This window comes from Podarcis liolepis (genome assembly GCF_965112155.1).
Source record: "Podarcis liolepis genome assembly, chromosome: 10".
Taxonomy (NCBI): domain Eukaryota; kingdom Metazoa; phylum Chordata; class Lepidosauria; order Squamata; family Lacertidae; genus Podarcis; species Podarcis liolepis.
Window position 1 is genome coordinate 16,412,006 of NC_139562.1, and position 21,562 is coordinate 16,433,567.

At 45.3% G+C, this 21,562-nt stretch overlaps 1 protein-coding gene across 1 annotated transcript in view; it reads right to left on the reverse strand.

Moving 5' to 3' along the window:
• Window positions 1-400: 400 nt before the first annotated feature.
• Window positions 401-21,562, reverse strand: part of DERA (deoxyribose-phosphate aldolase) — a 42,473-nt gene continuing 21,311 nt past the window's right edge. Inside the window, exons 7-9 of the mRNA XM_083461550.1 lie at window positions 10,662-10,774; window positions 6,109-6,258; window positions 401-3,033 (exon numbers count right to left, since the gene is read on the reverse strand). Coding sequence (XP_083317676.1) covers window positions 2,977-3,033; window positions 6,109-6,258; window positions 10,662-10,774 — 320 coding nt within the window. The 3' untranslated portion in view covers window positions 401-2,976. The remainder of the gene's footprint in view (window positions 3,034-6,108; window positions 6,259-10,661; window positions 10,775-21,562) is intronic.

Consider the following 21,562-nt stretch of genomic DNA (forward strand, 5'->3'; position numbering starts at 1 on the left):
CATTTCTTACTTCCACTATTACCTTTAAATCTCATAACTAATTTCTCTTCTTTCTCTGTTTGCAATATTTCATATATTTCTCCTTACAAAACTTCTTGTAGTCCTACTAGCGCAATTTGTTGATTACAATTGCTCTTCAAATAGTTCACATATTTCTTTCAATCTTCTGCAAATCTCTCAACTGCAAATCCTTCCAGTCATTTTGTCTAATTCTATGTAGTCCATTAATTTTGTCTGCCATTCTTCTTTCATCGGAGTTTCCTACTCTTAGATTTTCATTTCTGTCAGCAGCAGATCTTTTTACAGACGTTTTCCTGCATCTTTTACTTCTTCGCAGCAGTAGCAGCAGCAGCATTCCAGCTATCTCTTAGTGAAATTCCCATTACTGGAATAAACACCATTTTCTTCGGTTTCTCGGAGTCTTTATTATTTACAGAATTTTACATTGGTCATTAATAAAGGGAGGGGAAAGCAAATAAAGAAACACCATCTTTTTCTCTTTTTAGCCATCCAGCCAGAGACTCATTCACATACAGTGGTACCTTGGGTTAAGTACTTAATTCATTCCGGAGCTCCGTACTTAACCTGAAACTGTTCTTAACCCGAAGCACCACTTTAGCTAATGGGGCCTCCCGCTGCTGCCGCGCCGCCGGAGCACAATTTCTGTTCTCATCCTGAAGCAAAGTTCTTAACCTGAAGCACTATTTCTGAGTTAGTGGAGTCTGTAACCTGAAGCGTCTATAGCCTGAAGCATATGTAACCCGAGGTACCACTGTACTCATTTACACTGACCCAGACTTGGTTGGTTGCATGCCCTGATAAGGACGCCTGTTGCTGGGGAAAATTTCTGTTGCCTAGCATCTTGTCCAAGGCCATTTACAAGTTTCTTCTAGAATAGTCCAACACTAGCTAGGTTTGATGGGAGTTGTAGTCCAACAATACCTGGAGACCCAAGTTTTGAGAAACACTGTTCTAGGCAGTACTGAAATCCTGCACCCCTCTTTTTAAAAAAGCAAGCCAAACATTTCTTTTTGAGTTGGCAGTTCCATTCAATGGTGGCAGCGGGAACTGGAAGTCTAAGAGAGAAAATGGAAAAAATCTGAAATCTGCCCAGCGCCTGAGCCTCACTTCCTTCCCCAGCAGAAGGCAGCAACAAAATAAGGCACAAAGCTCGTGGTGGCCTGATCTTTAGAAAGGTAGCGATTATTTTTAGTTAAATCGCGTGCGCACGGTAATTAATCTCAAGCGAAACGGGAGAACAATCCCTGCACAGAATATTTTTTTTTTATTTAAACATATGTTCTTAAAATGTCAAGCAATTTATTTCTGCAAAGTTAGAAGTTGAGACAAGATTTCATAAAGTATAATCCCATCCTTTAAAAAAAACAAAACCCACCAGAGGCTCAGATTTAAGGCATGTGTAACCATTTTTTACAGTATTTGTACACGATTCCTCCCTCCGTCAGCCTACAAAGAATTAAAAGGACTTTAAAAGCAAATGGGAAATTTGTGGACAGGTCTGTGTACTGCATTTCTGAGTTCTGTTGAGTTCCTGTATGTGCAACGCTCTCTGCGAAAGCAGGAGAGGTTTCCAGCGCAAGAGCAGGTTGTGTCGCTTGAATGCCTGTCAGGATCGCTCATTCAGAAAAATCCCCCAAATATCTCAATGAATGGGGAAGCTGCAGTCCTTTACCTGTGCTCCAGAATCACTGGGCTCAGCTCCAAGGCATGTGCTTGTAGACTCTTGCATAAAGGTGAGGCTGAGGTTTAGTTATGGTTTTAGCAGGCTGCAAATGCCATGCACCCTGCTGGATCTCAAAAAAGTAGTGTATCCTGTACAATGTGCAGCACAGTAGGTTGCAATCCAGACAGACAGACAGACACAGAGAGAGAGAGAGAGAGAGAGAGAGAGAGAGAGAGAGAGGAAGGAAGGAAGGAAGGAAGGAAGGAAGGAAGGAAGGAAGGAAGGAAGGAAGGAAGGAAGGAAGGTAGAACACATTGCAAGATGCATGTCTGTGTCTGTGTAGGGGGGCGAGGCAAATTGTTTGAAGCCCTAACAAGCTCAAGATGAGAATAATTCAACCATCCATGGCTCTTGTTTTTGAGCACATCATGGGATACAGCAGCCTTCCCCAACCCAGTACTCTCCAGGTGTTCTAAGACTCCAACTCCCATCATTCCCAGCATGCATGGCCAATGGTGAAGGATGATGGGAGTTGTAGTCCAAAGCACTTGGAGGACCTGAGGCTGATTTAGATCCGTATAAACCAATCTCTTTTGGTTCTTGTTTAGACTAACAACACCTCCCCGGCTCCCACTGAATACATCAAAAGTTGCTTCTGAGACTCTGGAGACTTTCAGATATCACTTGCAATTCAGTTGAGGTGGCAGGTGGGCGTAAATAAGAGCTTCTTCTTTTTAATGCCCGTTGTTTGCATTATTTTGTGAACAGACCTGAAGCCTGCAGCCCATCTTTAGAGAAGTGGCAGGCAGTCTGAGACATCTGACTCTCAAAAGAGCCTGCAACAGTGTCCATCCTGATACTGGAGGCCATGCTATAGTTTATTTCGGTGCCACCTTAAGGCAGCCTATGCCATGGAGAAGGGGGGTTGGGTGGGAAACACCAGTACAAAAAAACAAACCCATTAACACAAAATTCGCACTAAATCAATCATTTGATCATCTCTTTGCCCCACTCCCCTCCCGCTGGTATTAATGTTGCAGTGAATGAGGCACAGCAAAATTGACCTGGAAAAACCTTCAAAATCCAGAATTTCTCTTATAATCATGAGCACTTGTCCAGCTTGGTGGAAAAAGTGAGTCAGAAGCCCCTTGCCCTTTAATCCTTTCCCAAGCACATATTGGACTTGTTTGCAGGAAAGGATTCGAGGACGTCGCTTGCTTACGCCTCTTCTGTGTATCCCCTTTTCCTTCTTTTTCCTTCTCTCTCTTTCATATCATGAATTAGTCACTGGTCTAAGCCATAGGCAGGTCATAGGAAGCTGCATATCTGCCGGTCACATGGTGGTAAATCTGCAGAGTGGGAGGAGGGCAGTCGGGGAGGAAACGAGTTTACCGGAGCAGCAATGGAAAAGATTAAATTAAACAGGTGTAACAAAGCCGACAAATTAAGGGCAGGTTAACAAGAAGGCGGATACCATTTATAAACTTTTAATTACTCGCGCCGATAAAAATAGCACAAGTTTTCTGAAGACATCTCCTTTGAGCACCAAATACACAAGATGATTTTTGCTGTTTTTTGCGCCGTATTTTATTTAGTTGGCAAATTTTGTGTGCCGCTCCTCTCCAAGAAACAGAAGCACACATGGGGCTCATTTAACATTGACCTGCAAGGCAGGCCAAGCCAAGAGTGTGTGGCTTGCCTGAAACCACATAGGAGGGCTTTGTGGCCAAGTGGGTCCAGCCACTCCACCTCACTGGCTCTTTCCAGGGAGAAAGATGTGGAAAGTGCCCTTTGTGTTTGGGTCCTGCCAAATTGGGGGGGTGAATCACCTTTCATTGGGCCCAATGCATTTTGGAATAAGCACAATTTTTCCAAGCTTCCTCTGAAACCACTGCTCCACCTTGATTTATTCCAAAAACTGCATTGGGCCTAATACATCTGTGTCCCAAGAAATTCTCTCCTTTCCCCTTTATGTGACTGTTGCCTTCCTGTTTACATTTTTTGCACATCCGAATCCATCTCCCAGAGCACCAGAGCAACTCTCGTGAATGTGCCATCAATATGATAAGCCTCAGCGGTTGCAAAGTTACTTGGGGCTGATGCACTTACTCAAAACCGAAACCACGCAAAGCATGTGGGGTGTGAAGGATCAGCCCTTGCAGTCTGTCCTGGGGCTTACCCCCCCTCAAGGTCTTCCGCTTTGCACATTACATGCTTCCAGTGGTGGTTGCAAAAAAACAACACCTATTCCTCTCAGAGAGCTACAATCCCCAGAATGGTTTAGCAAATCAATCCTTCTCTTCCCAGGGAACACTGGGAATAGTAGCTTTGGGAGGGGAAATAGGGGTCTCCTAACAACACACTTAAGGGATGCGGGTGGCGCTGTGGGTTAAACCACAGAGCCTAGGACTTGCCGATCAGAAGGTTGGCGGTTCGAATCCCCGTGACAGGGTAACCTCCCGTTGCTCGGTCCCTGCTCCTGCCAACCTAGCAGTTTGAAAGCCCATCAAAGTGCAAGTAGATAAATAGGTACCACTCCGACGGGAAGGTAAACGGCGTTTCCGTGCGCTGCTCTGGTTCGCCAGAAGCAGCTTAGACATGCTGGCCACATGACCCGGGAGCTGTACGCCGGCTCCCTCGGCCAGTAAAGCGAGATGAGCGCCGCAACCCCAGAGTCGGCCACGACTGGACCTAATGGTCAGGGGTCCCTTTACCCTTTAACAACACACTTAACAAAATAATACTTCCTGGGATTGTTTGGGGGAAATTGTGGCTGTTAAAAGTGGGACGATACTGCTTAAAATGTGTAGTGCAGATGGCGGCCCTAGTTGGGTAGAGTTTGGTGCTGATAGAGCCCAAGGTTGTAGTTTTGATCCCCATATGGATCAGCTGCATATTTCTGCATTCCAGGAAGGTGTCCTTGGGGTCTCTTCCAACTCTACAATTCTATGATACACACACACATTTGGCAACAGATTTTTATTTTTTTGAAAAGGAAAATAGGAAAGGCTGCTTGTCCATCAAGCCTAGAGCTGTCAACTTTGACTGGCAGTGGCTCTCCAGGATGCTGAGCCTTTCCCATTGCTCAGCTGGATAGTGTGTGGGGCTTCGTATGCAGAAAAGTTCAGGTTCCATCCCCCCTATTGCCATTTAAAAAGATCAGGTGGTGGTTGGTGGGGAATAGACCTAATAATAATATTATAATAATTTATTATTTATACCCCAGCCACTCTGGGCAGCTTCCAACACAGTATTAAAATACAGCCAGAGTCGACAATATTGGGTTTTACGGCTTCCGCTATTTCATCGTCCGCTACCTGGTTTTTTTTTTAATGGAGATGTCAGGGATTAAACCTGGGACCTTCTGCATGCAATCCAAGTGCTCTCCCTTCGAGCTCTCGGCCTTCTCCATTAAAAGCCTTCCAGCACTTGAAATAAATTAATAAAGCTGTGGATAGAGGGAAGGGGGGTGGGGGTGGCAAGAAGAGCCAAGACTGATGCTGCTTGTCTGGGGTCTCTTGAAAAGCAGATGGTGGGAACTGAACCTGTGGCATCACAAATGCACAGCGTAAGAGCTACCCATGGGTTATTCCTATACGGTGGGTAACATGGTACAAAATGGACATATTACTACTGTGCAGAATGACCTTGCCTCCCCAAATGAGGTGGATCAGAACTAATTGGTAAACACCGCCAATTAAAAAGCGAGGCTCCGTTATAAGCAGCAGTGTAAGAAAATGAAACCTCTCAAAAGGCAATTTTTAAAGTCTGTACAGTCATACCTCTTGTTGCGTTTGCTTCAGGTTAAACCTTTTCAGACTGAATCCCGTGGCGACCCTGACGTACCGGAAAGGGTTACTTCCGGGTTTCGCCACTCGCACATGCACTCAAAATGACGCCACGCGCATGGCCAGAAGCGGCAAATTGCGACCTGAGCATGCGCAGACGCGGGTTGCATTCTGCTCATGTTGCGAACAGGGCTCTGGAATGGATACCGTTCGCAACTAGAGGTACCACTATACTACAAAAGTCAAAACCACATGGTTTTTTATTGGAGGGGGGGGGAAATACACCATTAGGAGGAATAACAACCTTAAAAATGTAGTATAAACACCAACAACTGGGAAACACTGGCCTGTGAGCTCTCCAATTGGAGAACAGCCTTTACCAAAGGTGTCATGGGCTTTGAAGACGCTCAAACTCAGGAAGCAAGGGAGAAACATGCTAAGAGGAAGACATGCTGGACAAGCCCTCTTCATGATCAACTCCCGCCCAGAAACCTATGTCCCCACTGTGGAAGGACATGTGAATCCAGAATTGGCCTCCACAGTCACTTACAGACTTACTGTTAAAACTGTGCTCATGGAAGACAATCTTACTCAGCTACAAGTGATCGCCAAAGAAGAAGAAGTAGGAATACTAACCTGTCTCTCAATATCTCCCAGCAAAGTGCTGGCCCCCAGGCGAAAGAGTTCTGGCTTTAGCCACTCATCTCCTAGTTCTTCCTTCATCAGCGAGAGCCAGATCAGGGCATCTTTGGCTGTGCGAATGCCTCCCGCAGGCTTAAAGCCAACCTTGATTTAAGAAAGAAGAACGGGGAACAGGGAATTTAAAAATACAGAAAGTTGGCCTAGATAGGAATCTGCAAAGCTGTATACTGTATACTATATCCGTATGATGCTATCCTGCCCCCATTGGAGACTCTGTCTACATGCGCCCCAGTAAGATTTAGAAGGCTGTCAAGCTCAAGAGAAGAGGCCTTATCTGTGGTGGCCTCTCATTTATGGAACTCGCTTCTATATTAATTCCCTACTTAGCCCTTTTGGTTCAGGCATTTATATCCTATGATTTTTATTCAGCTCTGTAAAAGCGTAACACATACAGTCGTACCTTGGAAGTCGAACGGAAACCGTTCTGGAAGTCCGTTCGACTTCCAAAACGTTCAAGAACCAAGGCGCGGCTTCCGATTGGCTGCAGGAAGCTCCTGCAGCCAATCAGAAGACACGGCAGATGTATGGGTTCCAAAGAATGTTTGCAAACCAGAACAATCACTTCCGGGTTTGCGGCATTCAGGAGCCAAAACTTTCATCCCGCAAGGCGTTTGGGATCCAAGGTACGACTGTATTTAAAAAGAAACAGAAAATTGATAGTACCGCATTCATAATTTGGTATTTCAGTATCTGGGGGAATCACAAACTCCCTGTCTCTGCTGTACACAGGGCCGCAACAGCTCTCTAGCTTGTCCACCTTACTTTTCCCCAAAGACAGTTCCTCTCCATGACTTTTCCTCAAGGGGAGGGCCATAGGCTCAGTGGGCAAACAACTGTTTTACAAGCACAAGGTTCCAGGTTCAATCCCCTACATGAAACCCCAGAGTTCCTGCAAATCAGTGTATGCACTGAGCTAGATGGACCAATGGTCTGACTCTGTGTCAGACAGTTTCATATAATGCACAGGAGACTCCTCCTCATGTTCCCACAACTTTCAGGAATGCACAGAGAAGTGGGCCTCAGAAGCACTGATATACAAACAGTAGATAGGTAGCCGTGTTGGTCTGCCATAGTCAAAATAAAAAAATTTCTTCCAGTAGCACCTTAAAGACCAACTAAGTTAGTTCTTGGTATGAGCTTTCGTGTGCATGCACACTTCTTCAGATACACAGTGTGTATCTGAAGAAGTGTGCATGCACACGAAAGCTCATACCAAGGGAAGAAATTTTTTTATTTTGATATACAAACAGTAGCTCTGTCTGCGACCCTCTGGATTCTGGCTGCCATCTTGGGTTTGGTTTCTTTTAGTTAAAACATTCATGTTCCCCCCCAATAATTACATTTATTTTCACCCAAAGCTACCTATTACTATCCTGTCTCTCATTCTGTTTGCCGACTTTCTACAGAATCCATCTGACTGCCAGAATGCACCACACACATATATCTATATATAATAAATGTTTCATTCAAGAGCTGAAAAAGTCGAGCTACTTTCCCCCTGCTGTTTCACAGCATTTCATTATTTTGTTTAATAAGTTCATCTCCTTGAGAATTTTTTCTCGTCACCTTATATTATTAAAAGTAATAAGTTTCTCTGGACTGGGGGATTTCCCAACAGAAAAACCAATTTGTGTGTGTCCTTCAATAATGACAGGAAAAGATTATTTCCCATTATGCTGCACACTTTTCATATCACCGCCGCAGCTTATCATTCAATAAATGTTACCCTGCAACCCGCTTCTGTCCTCGGAAGAAGTTTAATTTCTACATTAACCTGTTTTTATTGGCCAACGCCTTGTTGGAAAAGCATCTGTACGGCAGCCAAATTGGTTTGTTAAGGAAACCATTTAGAAATCTCTCGTCAGTGATAAAATTGTCTTCGTTTAATAAAAAGGATATAAACTCAGTTTACATCTAATTTTTTTATTATTATTTCCCGAGCAGGTGCACGCACCACACACTTTTGGTTAATAGAACTTTAAGCACACACACACACACACATCATAAAGTCTGCTTAAATGAACGATAAATTAAACAGTTATTTTAATGACATGCAAAACCTCCACGGAGGCAAGGCGAAGGACCAAATTACATGTGCTACCACCACCAAATTACCACAGAGCCTTGAGACAATACACAATAGCTGCCACAGCAGCACAGAAAAAGAGATGGCGCCTTCTATGAGGTGCCCAAGTATCTGTCAAAGGAGCCAGGTGCGTGTTTATATGCCAATGCTGGCAGCAGCAGGAGCTGGCATTATTGGCACGTGATGAGGTCCATCCCCAAGCGGAAGGGCTGGGTCATGACCCTGGGGTCACATTTCCCATCTTCAGGGGAGGAGACCAAGGATTTGACTGAGGCAGAGCTGCTCCTCTTATTTGAGGTTCGGTCGGACAGTGACTGCTGCTGAAACAACATTCCTGCTCTGCTCATTACTGAGCCCTGCATGGAGCTGTCCAGGGTACCAACGAAGCCTCGCTTCTGCACTGCTGAGCCCATTGCTCAAGGAGGAAGAACAGCCCCAAAGCAGACATCTGGAGCCCCCTGCCCCTTCTGCTCCACCTCTTGGCTGCCCCAGCCTGTTCACCTGCTATTTCTCCAAGTAAGAGCACAGCAACAGGAGCAAAGAGGAGCCTGCCACACCCTCTCCCTCAGCAGCACTGAGGAGGACGCACGCCTGTTCCAAGAGCAGGGCATACCGAGGACGTCTTGCACAGAGATTCCCTCAAACCCAGTGCCAACATTGCCAGATATCAAGGCGGCGGTGCTCTCATCATGCTGACTGAAGAATTGAGCAGACATTTCTCCACCACCACCCCAAAACATGTTTCAAGTGAAACTCAGAGCAGTGACCATTGAATAAAAGGCTGAAGGAATGATGTGTGATGTCCCTAGTGAAGAGGTGGTTCTCTTGCAGGAATCAGAGAGGAAGTACAAGATGACACAGCCAGGTTATACCCACTGCCAAACTCTATGCCTTCCACATAAACATGACCAGAAAACAAGCCGCACCAGCAACAAAATGTTGCTGCATAGAATGCTCTTCTACAAACTCTGCAATCATGCTATTTCCCATTCTATCCCTGTTCCTGCCCCACTTTTCCACCCCATCAGTCAGTCAGCGTTCAGTGGCCACCAAGCACGCGCAGTCCTCACTGGCGTGTTTTCAGGGTTCGCAACCTTCGTTGCTGTAGTATTTTTCCTCCAAATGTATTTGTACTTCTGCAAGCCTCTGGGTTCTCCCAAAGCTATTAATACCACCCCCTTGTGGCCAAATGGTGCTGCTTTGGCTACGTAAGTCAAGAGAATGAGTTTTCTATTAGAATACCAGATTGGAGATATTTGCTTCTCATTCTTCTGAGATAAAAAGTCTTCAAACAAACTAAGTTTCCTATTCCTTATGAACCCTCTGTCTGTCTCTGGGCTTCTGTTCAAAGAGAAAGTACTACAGCTCTGTGTCACAGCCGGTCAGTGTGGTGTGGTGTATAACTTAGAGGAGCGTAGCTCAAACTTGGGTCCTGAGCTGTTGTTGGACTACAACTCTCATCATCCCTAGCTAGCACAACCAGTGGTCTGGGATGATGGGAGTTGTAGTACAACAACAGCTGGGGACCCAAGTTTGAGAAACACTGGGTTAGAGTATCAGGCTAGGAAGAAGAAGAAGAAGAAGAAAAAGAAGAAGAAGAGGAGGAGTTTGGATTTGATATCCCGCTTTATCACTACCTGAAGGAGTCTCAAAGGGACTAACAATCTCCTTTCCCTTCCTCCCCCACAACAAACATCCTGTGAGGTGAGTGAGGCTGAGAGACTTCAGAGAAGTGTGACTAGCCCAAGGTCACCCAGCAGCTGCATGTGGAGGAGCGGGGAAGCGAACCTGGTTCACCAGATTACGAGACCACCGCTCTTAACCACACCACCACACTGGCTCTGAGGGGACACCACTTCAAATCCCCCACTCTTCCAGGAAGCTCACTTGGGTGACCTGGGTCTAGTCACCATCTTTCAGTCTAACCTTGCTTACAGGGTTGTCATAAGGAAAACAATGGGGGGAGAAACGGTTTATGCCGCCCATGGCAGCTTGGTGGAGCGGCAGGATAAAAATGTAGTTAATAAATAAGTCTGGCAGTTCAGCAACCCTAAAGCACGGATAGAGGAACCTGTAGCCTTCTAAATGTTGCTAGATCACAACTCTCATAATTCCCGACCGCTAGCCATGCTGGTTTGGGCTCATGGGACTTGGAGTCCAACAAAGTCTGGAGGGCCACAGGGAAGCTTTTAATGTTTGATGTTTTGCTGTGCTTATTGTTGGAAGCCACCCAGAGTGGCTGGGGCAACCCAGTCAGATGGGTGGCAACAATAATAATTATAATAATTAATTATAATAATTACAATAATTCCCCACCCATGGTCCAAAGCCTACGCATCACACCAACATTGCTTTCGAGAACACAGTCTACAATAAAAAGATGGAGATGGTATGAAGTTACCTTATAGCCAGTTTTCCAGAAGAAGTCTCTAATAGCTCTCACCATGACGAGCCCAACGGGAAAGGTAGCATTAACGGTTTCTTTTCCTGTGGAAGTCTTGATAAAATCAGAACCTGCAAGGGTGAGAATAAAAAAAAGAAAAAGTAATAAACAGATGTGTCAGCAAAATTATCATTCTGGTTCTTAGTATGTGGCAGATCCCGCTATTAGAATGTTTGTTAGCTGAAAATTCAGTTATCCAAACACAAAGAATTACGCCCAAACCTCGCTGTGCACACAGATGATTCGGGTATCTGAACAGCCGGAGTTTGCCCACTTCCTTGCTTGTTAGCTGGTTGAAAGCAGACATTTTCAGGCAGGAACCACGGAGAGAGGGAACAGGGAGATCAGACAAATCAGAGAGCAGGAGAGATTGGACAAATCCATTTTCTCTCTTTTGCTGGTTGGCTGCAGCCATTTTTCAGATGAAACCATGGAGGGAGACCACAGATTAGAAATGTCCCCATAGGAAATGGTGGAAATCGAGGGCTCTTTGTGCAAACGCTGACCTAACAAACAATTTTCTCGGGACGCACTGTGTTCAGAAAGCGAGAACTCTGTGTATAATAAGCTTTACATTTGTCATATGAATGTAACACCTGAACAAACTAGGAAAAGAAAGAAGTAGGAATTGGGAGGGGAGTATGTTCCTGTTTGTGGATTTCCCACAGGCCTCTAGTTGGCCAATGTGAGAACAGAATGCTGGACTAGATAGGCCATTGGTCTCATCCAGCAGAATTGTCTTATATCCTTAAATGTACACTGTGGAGTGCTCCTGTTCAGGCTCCCTGCCAGCCAGCCACACCTTTCCAGGATACTCCATGCCACCCAGGCACCTGGCAAGCCAGGCACCCAGGACTGTTTTTGGGTTCCCAATCCCAATTTCAGTATATTTCCCTAAACACTTTTTTATTTTTAATTCTGAAAACCTTTGGGTTCCTTCAAATTTTTCCAGTATTTCCTTCTTGGGTAGCATAATGACACAGTGTCAGAAATGAGTTTCAAAAGAACATAGGAGGCTGCCTTATTACTAGGTCAACCTATTCCAAAGGTCCGGATGAGACTCTGGCTCAGTGGCAAAGGACACCTTCTGCATGCAGAAGGCCTGAGATTCAGTATTTGGCGTCTCCACTTAAAACAAGCATTCCCCAAGCGGGGGCCCTCCAGATGTTTTGGGCTACCATCATCCCTGGCCACTGGCCATGCTGGCTGGAACTGAATGAAGGGAAGGTCAAACTAACAGCCTTCAGTTGGGTGCTAGATCTACCACCAAACTACTGCCTCTCACTAAGCTCTCTCTTTAGTTGATGACCTCTTCTTCAGACAAGCAAGCCAAACTTCCTCACACCAACTACTTTTCCCTGTATTTCATTTAATTGTGGCATTTAAGCCCTTTAGCACAATACTTCCACCACCACCACCACCACCACCACCACCACCACCCCTCCTCCTCTTTGCAGGGTAAGGTAAGTCAAAGCTTTTATAAGTCTGGTAATTAGAAACCTCTATGGTACAGTTTCATTAAAAACTTTCATTAAACAACATCTGCCCTTGTATAGGGTCCCCTAATCAATTTGGTCAAACAGAAGGCCTTCTAATCGGCTGTTGATAAAAATAGAAGATGAAATTTTAATTCTAATAGATTAACCACAAACTCAAAGATAGTCTTCAAAATCCATCTCGCTCCATTCTCCAGTGGATTTAACGACTATTCAGCAACTCATTACTAAATAGAACAAGATGAACATTTTCCAGTTCATTAAAGAAATGTACTATGTATTTTTGCATTGTCCTCATGATTCGTTACAGGGAGTCTTAATTACAAGATAATGGATAATGGTTATTAAACGGAGGCTCCAGTAATGAAGCTCTATTCATTTGCGAGCCTTGGAGACTGCAAAGAAGGGAAAATAAAATTACTAGCTTCAAAAGATTAACGGATCAAATTATTATTCAATTCTGAAAATCTCATTCAGACTTTGCAGAAACAAGAAGGGATTTTTTTTCAAAAAAATAATAATACTAGTATTAGGACTATAGTGGTGCACTTATTTTTTATTTTTTTTAAAAAAAAATAATATCTTAAGGCTATTAGCAGAATAATCAGCTTGAGATGTGATTATCAAACATACAGCCAATTTAGCAGCATCTTCTAACAAAGAAAACAATACATTTTTTTATTTCGTGGAACAAATTCTATTTATGATACGAGTGAGAGCTTGCTAGCAGGATTCCATAAAGAACATGGAAGATAAATGTTGCTCCTGAGCACTACAGTATAAAGGTATTATTAACATTTTATATTCCACTAATGAAAACAGAGACTTTGGAAAAAGGCGGGGGGGGGGGAAGGAGGGAGAGAAGCAAATGGCTTGCTTTAAAATGGAGGCCATTAAACATAATTCACACTAGCTTTATAAATAACGTATTTCTGGTCATATTGTTCAGCTGTCAGTGCCTTTTCTTTTTTTTAAGAGTGGTAATATAAAGGGCAAAGTTTAGGAAAAGAGAAAAGGTTGAGAATCTGATTCCATGGCAGTATGGAAGGACTGTTCTTCTGTGATACAGCACCTTCTCCCTTGCATGTAGAAGGTCCCAAGTTGAATGCCTGGCATCTGCAGGTAGGGCTAGTGGAGAACCTTGCGTGAAATCCCAGACAGCCTCTGCTGGCCACTGTCATCTTCTTCTTCTTTGGCAATCACTCATAGCCAAGTAAGACTATCTTCCATAAACATGGCTTTAAAAGTGAGTCCATAAGTGGCTGTGGAGGCCAATTCCGGATCCACACGTCCTTCCACAGTTGGGACATAAATTTCTGGGTAGGAGTTGATCCCGGTGAGGGTTTGCCAAATGTGCCTTCCTCTTAGCGCATTTCTTCCTCTTGTCCTGAGTTTGAATGTCTTCAAAGCCCATGGCACCTTAGGGAAAGGCTGTTCTCCAACTGGAGCGCTTGCAGGCCAGTGTTTCCCAGTTGTCCATGTTTCAGAAGCATACAGCAAGGTTGGTAGTACAACAGCTTTGTAAACAAGCGTTTTGGTTTCCCCATGAATGTCCCGGTCCTGAAACACACTGCACTTCAATCAGGAGAGCCACTGTAGAGGTGGATGAACCAATGGATTTGACTCAGCATCAGGCAATTTCCAGTGTTCTACTCGATTCCCATCAAATGGTATTCAGAGGCATGTTGCATCCAACAGCTGGTGGAGAACATAGTCATCAGGGTTAGCAGCCATTACTAATCCTCTTCTGAAGACATCCAAGTTGGTGACCATCACTACCTCCTAGAGAAGATCCTATAGTTGAGTCACTCTGTCCTTCTGAACATTTTGGTTGCACATTTCTGAACCTTTCCCAACTCCACGATATCATTTCCGAGGTGAGGCATCCGGAACTGCACACAGTATTCCAAACATAGCCGCCCCATAGATTTGTATAATGCCATTACGGTTATCAGCAGTTTTCCTTTCGTAGTGATCCCAAGCATAGACTTTTATCTTTTTTGCAGCTGCAACACACACTGGGTCAACATGTGAGTGCACAAATTGGAGCAAGAAATGAAGGAGAAGCAGGCCAGGCCAAAGAATGTCAGGACCGCAGTTTAAGGATGCAGTTTTGGAAGACTTTAAGTATTTAAGTTCCAGCTGGTGAATCCTACCACCTTGGGTGAGAAAATATAAATTCCCCCAGGGTGGGTTTGATATAAGAGAAATTGGGGAGCAAGCAGAAGGAAAATGCACACAACCTTTTGGAAAAGTCATTTTGGTCCACGTGTTTTTGTGGTTTCTTTTAAATCCTTCCTGGCCTATGTCTAGAACAGGGGTCTGCAACCTTTAAGACAAAAAGAGCCACTTGGCGCCTGTTTCCGAAGGAAAAAAAACCCTGGGAGACGCAAAACCACTGCGACATTTAAAACAAATATAACATGCCTTTATCTGTGGCTGGCTTACCGGGGGTCCAAAACAGGGACGTCATCTTCCTCCTCGCAGTTGTAGACCTGCATGCGCACCGCTGCCCTCCGATCTGACAGCGGGCGGGAAGGTGACGTCGGGACGGTGCGTGACTGATGCACGCACCGCCCCCATGCAACGTCACAGCCAGTACAGCGCCCACCACAGTGGGGAGTGTCGGGGCGCACAAATCACATCCTCCCCTCGCTAGTATCCGCCCCGGAGCCGCGGCAAAGGTGTAAAAGAGCCACATGCGGCTCCGGAGCCGCGGGTTGCAGACCCCTGGTCTAGAAAGAGAAGGAAGACTACAATGTGAACTCACCATTATGCCACTCAGTTCAAACAATGGCCCCTTTTGCATTTGTAAAAACGGTAACCATTTACATGATTAAAACTGGGAGAGTGGTTTTCAGCTAGCTATATCCCAAAACAATATTATGGTCCCATTATTAAGCAGTAAAGAATAATAAGCAGCATAGCAATCACAGAGTAATCACAATCTTTACGTTTCAAAGTGCCATAAAGACCCTGGGGACGTGATTATCTCCTGATAACCTCAGACTGCTTAAAGTTACTTTACTCTTAATAAAGAATAAGGACACAGTCTGCAATTTAAAATAATGCAGAGCAATCTGGCTGATGCATAATCTTTTGTATCACAGTTTTCACTGCAATCCTTTCAACCGCACTAATGAAAGTCCAAATTGGATGGCCCCGCGACGGAGTGTTAACCAAAAGCAACACGCTCCTCCCTCCACCCGTGAGTGTAAGGGGTGGGGATCCTGCTGGGGATCTTATATCCCCCAACTTATGTGAATCAAGTCTCGCAAGAAAGCCTGCAGAGGGCACAAGGGCTGCTGAACTTACATCCTGCTTGCAGACTTTCCGCAGGCCTCTGGTTGGCCACTGTGGGGATGGTGGACTAAATGAATCCATCAGGGTCCTTCTTATGGCTGCTTGTGGTTTCAAAGCCCCTTGCACAGCACTTCGCAGGCTCCGCTGACCAGCAGGGCCTGCAAACCTCCACCCTTTCAGCCCAACTGTATTTTTAACTGCCCCACACCTGAGATCATATACGATGCCAAGTGTAGGGGCAGGCTGCCCTGGCTTGGCTGAAATAGCCTCTTGGGTCCAGTGGGGTAGTCTGGCATGGCCCTGAGGTACGCAAGTTGGAGATTCCTCAATGCTGTTTCAACCCAACCAAGGCCGGCCCGATACATTTTGTTGGCTGACCTGGAACAGCAAACCCCAATGCATAGACACACCCTCATGAGTCAATGTACATGGTACTCCTGAGCTTGCACAGAACTGGCATTGACTATTTTAATTCGGATCATTTTTTTTATAAAAAAAAAAATTAGTCACATTGCTATCTGCCTTGTATTCCCAAAAGGCCAAAGATATGGGGCCTTTAAACCCAAGGAACCAGTGGTAAGCATTTGCTATAAGGTGTTGATCCTACTGAGTTAATGCATTTTCCTCTCTCCCTTTCATTAAATTGATCCGGCGGGGAGGATGCATAAACATGTATATCACACACAGAAACACACACACACACACACACACACACACACACACATTCTCCTAAAGGGAGCTCAGGGCAGCTAACTAAAATATAGTATATGCAACAACAGAGCAAGAAATTTGACTTAAAATATTAATAAAACGACACAAAACACCCATAACGAAACAGAATAACACAACAGCAGTATCAGCAGGGAGTGGCGGGCGGGAATCTTACACTGGGGGAAGAGACATTTTCATTTGTTGGCATCCGTCTGTCTCAAGAGACAATGGAAGAGTGTGGCATCAGGGGTGAAGTCATACAGTTGGAGAGTTTCAACGCCTGCTGTGGCTGTAGAGACAGATACGGGAGAGACATGTGTTGTTGCAGCTGGGGCAGATGAAGGCGTCTGGTTGCGCTGCTGCGGTTGCACCAGGGTATTTCTTCTCTCCGTGCTCCTCCCAGCCGTCATTCCTCCTCTGGTCACTGCTGTGGATACACAACCTTGACCGTCTGTCTCCAGGCAGTCTGAGGTCATCTGCAAGGGATTCCCACATGGCAGAGTTACTGTCGCCAGTCTTCATGTCAATTCTGAAGAAATCTTTATTACGCAATTGGTCTGCCAATGGGCCTGGTACCTGCTCCCCATAGAGCACATTCTTGCCCTCATCCATTCTGTGGACATGACAAAGCCAGCGTAGACGTCACTGAGACAGCATTGTGATCATGCTGGGAACATTCACTTTGGGAGAGCACATCTTTGTTTGAGATTCTGTCCTGCCATGTGGTGCTCAAAATCTTCCTGACATATAGCCAGGGTCAGATTACTTGTACAGTCTTACCCTAAGATGGACACTTTGTTTAACCTCATGAGAGGGCCAACACTGACTACCCACCATGGCAGGGGCAGTCGTGGAAAGGGCTGTAGCTCATTGACAGTGCATCTGCTTTGAACCCAAAAGGTTCTAGGTTCAATCCCTGGCATTTCCAGGTGGGACCAGGAATGTCCTGGCTGAAAATCCTAATTAGGAGCCACTCCTAATCCACATAGGTGCCGACAATGCTAAACTAGATGGATCAGTGATCTGACAAGGTAGCTTGTTATGTTTCTGAGATTTGATGTACCGTATTTTTTGCACCATAACACTCACTTTTTTCCTCTTAGAAAGTAAGGGGAAATGTCTGTGCGTGTTATGGAGGAAATGCCTATGGGTGGCATGCCTACGGATTTTCCTCCTCTAAAAACTATGTGCGTGTTATGGTCGGGTGCGTGTTATAGAGCGAAAAATACGGTATATGATACACTGCATTGCACAACTTTTTATTTTTAAGCCCATCTTCCAAATGTCTTCATTTGCTTGTAACCTAGCCTTCCTTGAATAGCTCTGAGATATGGGGCTCTCTTGAAGTCTCTCCCAATCGAGTCCATACCAGCTAAGCCTCAACAAAGCAACAATGCCGGATGTTCCCAGACGATTCCCTTCAACTTATTTTGCACGGAGCCACGGAACATTTCCAGCAACTCGATTTAACTTTGATGCTTTCCAGTGTCAGCAGTAAGTTGTTAACTAATTTTATTAATAAAAGCCTATTGTCTACCAAACTTGGAGGAAAGTTGCTGAAATGGAAAAATGAGCTTCTTGAAATGGATTTAGAAAAAATATATTACACTGAACAAAGCAAGCCGGGAAATTAGGCTCCTTTATCAGGCTCTGAAAGTGCTATGAATTTTAAACATAACTTTTTTTTTAAAGGCAGATATATTTAAAAAAAAACACACACACACGCAACCAAGATCACCACACTTCAATGTCAACTTGAGTGTATTTTTCAATGGTTTCTGATAAAAGCACTCGACTTGCAATAAAAGTTCATGCCTAGAAGGAAGGCAGAAGTTATCTCTGCTTTGAAACCTTTAGGCTTTAAGTATAAATGCCTCGACTGTGTCAACCCTTCCTCCCACACACACACAAAGTCTGCGCCAAAGACATTAAAAAAATTATCTGCAAGGGAGATAAGTGATGAAACTTACAAAAGCAAATGTTTGTCCTTGTTAGCTATCCATTTCCACAGCGCCACGAGCATACATGGCATTCTACAGAATCGGATATCGTGGGACAAGTGCCTGCCCCAAGGAGCTTACAGGCTGTCTTTCCATAATGAGGGAGGGGGAGCATGGAAAGGTGGGTGGGAGAGGCTGTGTCCATGCCACAGTTGTCAACTTTTCCCTTTTCTTGTGAGGAATCCTATTCGGAATAAGGGAATTTCCCTGAAAAAAGGGAAACGTTGACAGCTATGGTCCATGCACATTTCAGTATCTACCCCCAATATTTATAAGGAATAGATTTCAGTGGTTCTTAAGGAGATCTAATGCAATTAGCACTTTATCAACAGAAAATAACAACACTCTGGTTCGCCATACTCCAGCTAAGATGCCGCTGAAAAGGTAAAAGGTAATGGGCCCCTGGATGGTTAAGTTCAGTCAAAGGTGGCTATGGGGTTGTGGCGCTCATCTCGCAGGAGGGAGCCGGCGTTTGTCCACAGACAGCTTTCCAGGTCCTGTGGCCAGCAGGACTAAACCACTTCTGGTGCAACGGAACACTGTGACGGAAACCAGAGTGCATTGAAACACTGTTTACCTTCCTGCCACAGTGGTACCTATTTATTTACTTGCACTGGTGTGCTTTCAAACTGCTAGGTTGGCAGGAGCTGGGACAGAGCAATGGGAGCTCACCCTGTTGTGGGGATCCGGACCTCCAACCTTCCGATCGGCAAGTCTCAGTGGTTTAGACCACAGCACCACTCGCATCCCTTTACCTTTTTTATGCTGCTGAAACTGACTACTAGCTCGACCCTCCTCCTCTAGCTTATTACTCTGGATTCCTCCCAAGCAGACGAAGGCTGAATCGAGCGGGCGAGCTCCTCCTCTGAGCCTGTCTGGCCTATTGCTCTGCAATGTGCAGGACTCTCCTCGATTGAGGTGTCAGAGGGAGAGGTGAGCCAGCAGGACTGGGACTGTTTTGCTGCTGCTGCTGTGTAGCTGGGCCAATCTGACTTCTCTCTATATAAGTCTGCGCTCGCACTGTGACTCTCAGCCTTTGACCCTGTCCTGTACGGTCCTCCTTCTCCTGACCCCCCTTGATCACTCAAACCCCCTGCTTCCAGCACCTCCCAGCTCCTTCCTTCTACAGACTGCCCTTTGGTGTCCCACCACCAGGACCCAGGACCTAAGTCTTCTTCTTCTGTGCCCTCCTTGGGGGGCTTTTGGGCAGGCGGCTCCCACCACTCTTCCTCATCCAGTCCGTCCCGGACACTCTGCACTAGAACTTCTACCGATTCCTCCTTCTGTGTCTGTGTTGCATATACAGGAAACTACCATATGCAGTTCTGCTGAAGCACAATCGCCACACACAAAATCAGAGCACTGCTGAGTGATCGCTGTAAACACAGGAGGGAAGCTGCATTTAGCATTCCTGGCTGCAAGTTTATTTAAAATAATTTTATGCCAGCCCTTCGCTAAAACAACAGACAACTCCCAGGGTGGTTTACTACAAGGCAATAAAAACAATGAAACATAAAAACCCAACAAATATGGACAAACAAACAATAAATCAAAATCGGGAAAACGGCAGCGGAGAAGACACAACCCAACAATTCAGTGTGAAAAACAGAACTTCACAGCCAGCATGTATGAGATCAGGGATGGGGAGCCAGGAGCACTCCAGACATGGTTGGACTACAATTCCCATCATCCCAGACTCTTGGCCATGCTGGCTGGGGCTGGAGCCCCAGCAGTGACAGGAAGGTCACAAGACTCTCACTCCTGGATGACACGGTATTGAGACTAAGAGGTGAATGGTAAGTATAATTCTATGCTAGAAGACAGAGGGCCTGGAAAGGGGGGAAGCCAAAATGACTTCAGAGGGCAGTTTGCAGGCAGGGGGCCATGACCAAGAAGGCTCTGTCTTTGGGGAAAAGGGATGCAGCTCAGTAGAAGAGCATCTGGTATGGTCCCAAATTCAACCCCACAGCATCTCCAGGGAGGGCTGAGGAGAGACTCCTTCCTGAAACCCTGGACAGCTGTTTTCGGCCAACTGTATACACTATTCAACTACATGGACCAATGGCCTAACAAGGCAAGTTCCTATGTTCTCTTCATCACCATTTGCTTGCCTAACTTATCAATCTTATCATCAAAGTTTTAAATGTTCATAGATGTTTCTAATGTGGCTTCTTTATGTCTTTTTTTAATTTTTTAAACAGCACCGCTTGGCTGCTTTGCTGTTTGCGAGCCTGGGCTCCTTTGGGAGGGAAGGCGTGGGGAAAACTCCCCTTGGGTTTTCGAGCATGGAGACTCACGCCAAGTTCCCAGAAGGCCAGGCTTTATTCAGCAATGCATTGCAGGACAGAGTCCAAGGAGCCTGAGAGAACCTTCCATCGCGACACAGGAAAAATAAACGTCACGTCGGCTGTTCGTCCTCACTATTGTCTTCATCCAACCGCAGTCCTTGAAAACGTACACTCAGCCCATTTTCTTTCACTGAACATGCAGACACCTCCTCGTGCCTTATCTGGAGTTGTTCTTCACTCTAACAGTCAGCGTTCGATTCCTCCTAAACTGGTTCTTACTGGTTTTATATGGTCAGGCTGCCCTCTTGCATACGTGATGCCGATAATGGGTTTTCCATTCAACGTCAGTGGCCAGCAAAGAGATCCAGCAAGCAAGATGGCAGCGAGGGCGTCCAGGTCACCGAAGTGTTCCGCCGGGTAGCTGACATTTCTTGAGGAAACTTGGGTCCCAAGTTCTCAAAGTATTTAAAAAGCAACTCTCTTCAAACCTGCCCACCCCCGCCAGCAGCTTTGTAGCATGAGGGAACTGAAGAAACAGCATTCGCTTGAGAACTTCAGAGAATCCACACCCTGCCTTTCTCAAGGCATTTGAAGTGCCCTGGGAGATCCTTGGCTCTTGCGCCTCACCTGCTTCTTCTTCTTCTTGCCCTTGTTCTTTGAAAGGCAGGAGCCGTTTGATCAACGAGTGGCCCAGATCAAGTCTTTTGCGACTTCAAAACACGGCTCTCATTTGTACCTTTTCCCGCCTCCTAACATCCAGCTGACTTCGTCCGGGAGAGTTTGGGCTCCGGAGGACAAATGAAACTTATTTAAATAGCTTTATATTAAAATAGTCCATCATAAGCATTAACATGCAACCCCTGTCCCTCAAAAGAAAGGAAAATAAAACAGCCCACTCAAAAAAGAAAAAAGAAATTAGCACAAGGGAATTAAATATTTATATCAAATACAACTCTTATATATCTCTCTGGAGATAGGGGGCAGGTGGGAATCTTGTTGGAAAATAAAATGTAAAAGAATGGGTGGGAGTGATAATTTTTTTTCAAAAGGGGGGGAGGCTT